The sequence below is a fragment of the Strix uralensis genome, chromosome 31, assembly GCF_047716275.1.
Source record: "Strix uralensis isolate ZFMK-TIS-50842 chromosome 31, bStrUra1, whole genome shotgun sequence".
Lineage (NCBI taxonomy): Eukaryota > Metazoa > Chordata > Aves > Strigiformes > Strigidae > Strix > Strix uralensis.
The window spans coordinates 2,491,782-2,498,471 of NC_134002.1; the positions used below are offsets into that span (position 1 = coordinate 2,491,782).

Genomic DNA, 6,690 nt, shown 5'->3' on the forward strand with positions numbered 1-6,690 from the left:
GCTCCTCCTGAAGTGTGGGCGACAATTGTCTCCAAAACAAAAACTTATATAGTAGCCAATCATCCGTATTCAACATTATTCTGAGAAATTGTTAACATATTCAACACTTTTCCTGGAACTCATTAATATATGTAAATGTCCTTCTCACATGCGCACTTAAGTTCTTAGGTGGTCTTCAGGGGCCCTCTGGTGGTCTCCGATAGTCATCACGGTGCTCGCTGGTTGACCCTTTTCCTTGCACATGCTCTATTTCTACTTGGCTAATTCCCATCTTCTTGCTTAACTCGTACCAGTTCTGTCCAGAACAATTCTTTCTTCTCGCAGGTCACCTGAGCCAGGACCTGCCACTAAGATTTATTTTTCTCTTCTCTTTTAAACCTCCAAGTTAATCTATTACAAGTATTTCATAATTTAAATTTTCCACTAACCACTACATATAGAAGATTATGGAATTACCATTTTTACTTTAACAACTTTTTATGAAGAGCTTTTATTTTACTGTATTGATCAGTGATTTGATTTTATATAAATATATATATCAATATCTATCTTCATTTCTGTCATTAATCACTTTTATTCATTTGATTTCTTGATCTCTAAATCAGGATAGTGAAGGTAAGGGGATTTCAAGCAGCACTGTTGGTGCATAACAAGTTTCCTTAGTTACATAAGACCTAAACAAATATTATAACCAACACATATGGTTCCTAAAGCTCATCTAGTTTCTACGATTGAGTTTCACATCACACAACCTTCTAACACTCTATCTCTACTACATTTAAATCTAGTGCTTTTTATAACAGTCTTGCCCATGAACTTTCAGCTCTCAGCTGACTCATCCTCCATCCCCAGGCAGAGCTCCACACGTTCCTGCTGCTCTCTTCCAAAAAGGGCAACTTCCTGTCCAGGTCCAGCCCCATGGCCTTATCAGTACCAGACCCCCAGGACCTCACAGTTTCTCCAGCAGAGGGGATTTTCATCACCCTGCAATGCCTTATGCTGTTCTCTTGTGAGGAAGACTTCAGGATGTTCTATTAAAAGCTTAGGTAGCGCAAGCACTTTCTATATACTAAATTCTGTTAATCTCCCAAAACACCTGTGTTTAGTCAATTAATTTTCCTTTGTTCAGTCTGTGTCTATGTGATTAGCTTGACTGGGTTTTAAACCAGTTTTGGGTTGGGACTATACAAGAAGCAGACTAAGAACACTTTTCAGGCCTGTGGAGCAGCATTCTGGTTACATTGGTAATATTACAAGATCGCTAAGTCCTGAACACATATCACTAGGCCTTAAAATCTATTTCAGATATACCAGAGGTTATATTTAAAATTCTTCTACAATGGTGACACTCAAAGGGTTGCGGTCAATGGCTCAATGTCCAAGTGGTGAGCAGTGATGAGTGGCGTCCTCAGGGGTTGGGGTTGGGACTGGCACTGTTTAACATCTTTGTTGGCGACATGGACAGCGGGATCGAGTGCACCCTCAGCAAGTCTGACAATGACACCAAGCTGTGTGGTGTCATCGACACGCTGGAGGGAAGGGATGTTCCATCCAGAGGGACCTGGACAGGCTGGAGAGGTGAGCCTGTGCAAACCTCATGGAGTTCAACAAGGGCAAGTGCAAGGTCCTGCACATGGATTGGGGTAATCTTAAGCACAAATAGAGACTGGGCAAAGAGTGGTTTGAGAGCCCTGTGCAGAAGGACTTAGGGGTGTTGGCGGATGGAAAACTGACTGTGAGCCAGCAACGTGCGCTTGCAGCCCAGAAAGCCAACTGTGCCCTGGGCTGCATCAAGAGAAGTGTGGCCAGGAGGTCGAGGGAGGGGATTCTGCCAATCTGCTCCACTCTGGTGAGACCCCACCTCGTGCACTGTGTCCAGCTCTGGGGCCCCCAATGTCAGAAGGACATGGACCTCCTCGAACAGGTCCAGAAGAGGCCACAAGGATAATCAGGGGGCTGGAGCACCTCTCTATTGAGGACAGGCTGAGAGATTTGGGGTTGTTCATCCCAGAGAAGAGAAGGCTCCAGGGAGACCTTCTAGCGGCCTTCCAGTACTTAAAGGAGGCCTGCAGAAAAGATGGGGAGGGACTCTTTATCAGGCATTGTAGGGATGGGATGAGGGGTAAGGGTTTTAAATGGAAAGCTCGTGGATTTAGATTAGATATAAGGAAGAAATTCTGTGAAGGTGGAGAGACACTGGAACACGTTGCCCGGTAAAGTTGTGGATGCCCCCTCCCTGGAAGTTCTCCAGGCAACCAGTTCCAGTGTCTCAGCACCCTCATCGTAAAACATTTCTTCCTTATAACAAACCTAAATCTACCCTCTTTCATTTTAAAAATGTTGCCCCTTGTCCTGTCATTACAGGTGCTGGTAGAAAGTCTCACTCTGTCTTTCCTGGCCTACGACCACTACGTTTTCATCTGCAAACATCTTGGAGAGTGCCCAGACATCTCCCAAGATGGCATTTGGAGGTCTCAAACAGATAAGCAGTGTGCAGAGCCTGAACGCCCTGGGGTCACTGGTGTGGAGACTCCGGACAGAATAGGAGTAACCTGAGAGTGCTTGAAGAGAGGTTTCAGAGATGGTGGAGTTTTTCTCTGTGTGTACAGTCTTCTCTTCCCCAGCTGCACTTTCTGGCATTATTTCTTTCTTACACTAATTTCCACTATGAAGAAAAGGTATTCATTCCAAGGCCAGTGTTGCGGTTTAACAGATCACCCAGAAGGAGTCTGGATCAGTGCAAGGCTTTTGGAAGATTTCAAAAACCAAAACCCAACACTTCAAGAAAGAACCAGGGAGAACGGTGCGATATCAGTAAAGGAAGGAAGATGTTCAGGTGAGAGCAAGGTGAGACAGCTGGGTGGATGACTACAGCCTGCAGGGGCACAGGTGATGCAACACAATAGGACAGCCAGTGGTGGAGATGACAGAGGGTTGTGGAAAAGCTGAAAATCCCAAATAGAGTCAAAATCCTCCTGATTTGGACACGGCTGGTGTTTCTGCCACTGATGCCTATGAGGAGGCACAGTCCCCTGGAGCACTGGGGCCTCATTGCCCCCTTGTCCCTACTCAGGAGCCTGGCAGGTGCACATCTCCATCACCCACTGCCCCAGGAAGAGCCCTGAGCAATGGGTGAGGGACAGGATCTCCCTTCGCAGGGGCTGGGAGTCACAGCTTGGCCCTTTGGTTAATGGGGTCAGGGCTTGGCCCTTTGGCTTCATGAAACACATGCAGGTTTCCTCAGCATCAGAGCCACCTTTGCTTTCCTTTTCCCTACCTGCCATCACTGCCTGCACATTTCTGCTCTAAGTGCAGCCTGGGGAGTCTTTGTCAACAGTGTCCCTCAGTGGGACCCATTAAAGCCACAAGAAACTTTGCAGTTTGAATCTAAATTGACTTCCTCAGAGGTTTCTTCAGCAGCTTCTGAGTGTCTGAGGTTCATATATTCAGCACCAAACCCACCTGAGGGGTCATTAAAATGCCTTGGGCTGGTCCTCTGCTGCGGAGCTGGGCCGGGCTCCTGGGATGGAGGGAGCTCAGGGCGAGTGGTCAGCGCTGCAGAGAGACAGCTCTGCCCAGGAGCAGCTCCTCTGCAAAGCGCAGCAGGGCTGAGGGCACTGCCTGCAGGCACCGAGGGCAGAGGAGCCGGGCACAGAGAGGGGAAAGGCAGACGGCAGTGGCAGGATGCTGAGAGCTCACTGGAGGAGAAATCTTCGCAGCCCTTGACACAGTAAGTCTGTGGGTGCAGGGCAATGCAGCTGCAGGTGGTGGAGGGATGTGGTGAAGCCGGCACAGCCACCAGGAATGTCCCTGGTGTCTGGAGGAGGAGGACGTGCTCCAGAGCAGGGCTTCCCTGCTGCACTGTCAGAGGGACAGGCCACCTTCTCCCGGGGATGGCTGCAGGGGTGTGCAGGCATGGGTGCAGCCAGGGGTGCCCAGGGCTGTCCTTGAGAGCAGGGTCCCTGCAGCCCAGGGGCTGTGTGCTGGGGCAGGGACTCTGCCGCCTGCCAGGGTCAGCACTCAGCCTGCCCGGGGAGCTGCCCACGGCGCTGTGGGGAGAAGCTGTGTGGGGAAGGAGAGACCCCCAGCAGGGCAGGGTCCTTCTGCTGTGGAGAGGGTGCTGTGTGGGTCAGAGCTACTCACAGCTCCATATCATCCCCCAGGACACTGGCAGAGGTAACGTTTCAAAAGTATGGTCAAGATAGTGACTACATTAAAGATCAAGACTTTTTCAGGGTCTTTGTGCTCAGTTGGTTTCTAAAGAAAATGGAACACCACTGCCAGGTTCGAATACATCATTGAGACTCCTGACCCATTTCACTGAGGGATCAGCACATCTGCCAGAAGCCTTATAAAGTGCCTTCACCCACACCTCTACCTACAGACAGCACCAGCACCACCTTTGCTTGCAATGTCAGTGCTTATCTGATCTAGTCCTTAGGACCTGCTGACAGGGAGATGCCCCTGGGCAGGGCCCTGCTGCCAGGAGGGGTCTGCAGGGCAGAGTTCAGCACACAGCGGGTGGGATGGGACCTGTGAGCACTAACAGGGAGGAGTCTTGGAGACAAATAACTCCCTGCTGGGAGAACTCCAAGTAGCATTGCCAGGCCATCACTATCTGCTCATGGAGAGAGGGTTTTGAAATAATGGACTTTGAAACTCAACACTTCCAAGCTCACGGAAGTCTATTTTCTTCTTTGAGTACATTGTTAGTGAGATCATCCTCCAGCAGAGAGAGGTGTAATAAGCACAGGACAGCTGCGTGATGACCAACAGGTCACTTGAGGGCAGACCAGCTATCCTCACTCTGCACAAGGTGACAGGGAGCGTTTTGTCCCTCAGGGCTCCCCCACATTCAGGCTGAGAGCACTGTGAAAGACATTGTTTTCTGCCTGTTCAAAGAAAGAGCCCACACTCAGAAGCATAAACCTGAGCTCATAAAAGGGAGTTGAATGCAGATCCCGGAAAGAAAGAGAAGTAATTTTGAGGAGATATTTTGACAAATATCATAGGATTGAGACAGAGAAATCTGCCCTCACTTGTCAACGTCTTCCTTTCTTTCAACAGGCCCGCATGCTGAGAGTGAACAAATGTACAACGGCAGCTCCATCACTGAGTTCCTCCTCCTGGTGTTCGCAGACACACGGGAGCTGCAGCTCTTGCACTTCTGGCTCTTCCTGGGCATCTACCTGGCTGCCCTCCTGGGCAACGGCCTCATCATCACCGCCATCGCCTGTGACCACCACCTGCACACCCCCATGTACTTCTTCCTCCTCAACCTCTCCCTCCTCGACCTGGGCTCCATCTCCACCACTCTCCCCAAAGCCATGGACAATTCCCTCTGGAACAACAGGGACATCTCCTACTTGGGATGTGCCACACAGGTCTTTTTCTTCTATTTCTTTGCTTCAGGAGAGTATTTCCTTCTCACCGTCATGTCCTACGACCGCTACGTTGCCATCTGCATACCCCTGCACTACGGGACCCTCCTGGGCAGCAGAGCTTGTGTCCACATGGCAGCAGCTGCCTGGGGCACTGGGTTTCTCTTTGCTATGCTGCACACAGCCAACACATTTTCACTTCCACTCTGCCAAGGCAACACCCTAGACCAGTTCTTCTGTGAAATCCCCCAGATCCTCAAGCTCTCCTGCTCACACTCCTACCTCAGGGAAATTCGGCTTACCACGGTTAGTGCCTGTTTACTTTTTGGGTGTTTTGTTTTCATTGTGGTGTCCTATGTGCAGATCTTCAGGGTGGTGCTGAGGATCCCCTCTGAGCAGGGACGGCACAAAGCCTTCTCCACGTGCCTCCCTCACTTGACCGTTGTCTCCCTCTTTACCAGCACTGTCATGTTTGCCCATCTGAAGCCCCCCTCCATCTCCTCCCCAGCTCTGAACCTAGTGGTTGCAGTTCTGTACTCAGTGGTGCCTCCAGCACTGAACCCCCTTATCTACAGCATGAGGAATCAGGAACTCAAGGATGCCCTGAGGAAACTGGTTGGACGTTTTTCACCAGCCAGAAGCTGTCAAACTTTCTCTGCAAACGACTCCCAGTGTATGTCATGACAAGCCAAGCATGTCTTTCCTTCTTTATATATTATTTATTACTTTTCCCATTTGTGATTATCTGGTCTACAAAGAAATTCCATTATTCTTCCCCTCCTACATCAGTATCCACCTGTCTTGTATTACCCAGGGCCATTATCTAAAGCAGGAGCCAGGCACTCTCTTTACTTAAGGAAAATAAACGAACCCATGACTTCTTTGTCTTACATTCAACCTTACCATGCCAGGAATAAACTGGGAATGAAAACACTTTTCTGGCTGCACCAGGTCAGGGGTCTTGTGCTGGTCTGGGAAGAGGGGATGGCACGGAGAGGCTGCAGACCCCTCAGGATCTGCTGGAGAGGAGAGCAGGGGATGCAGGGTGCCCCTGATCTCCTTGTCCTTGTGCCATGGGTGCCTCCCATCTCTGGGGCTGACCCCTCCCTGCCCCCTCTGGGGCTGCAGCTGTAGTGTGAGTGCCTGGAGCACACTGCAGCGGGCACTGCCTTGGCACCAGCCCAGACTGGGCTGTGCTGGGGAAAGAAGTGAAGAGAGGGCAGGGGAGGTGGGAGAGCTTGGAGGGAGCTGAGCTGGGATGGAAAGTACCGGGGAATGAAAACCATCAGCATATATCTCACACTGAGTG

General features: G+C 50.1%; 1 protein-coding gene across 1 annotated transcript; it reads left to right on the forward strand.

Annotated features, from left to right (window-relative positions):
- Window positions 1-5,090: 5,090 nt before the first annotated feature.
- Window positions 5,091-6,065, forward strand: LOC141936116 (olfactory receptor 14A16-like). The gene has a single exon (XM_074852842.1). The coding sequence runs from the start codon at window positions 5,091-5,093 to the stop codon at window positions 6,063-6,065; it is 975 nt and encodes a 324-aa protein (XP_074708943.1).
- Window positions 6,066-6,690: the final 625 nt, after the last annotated feature.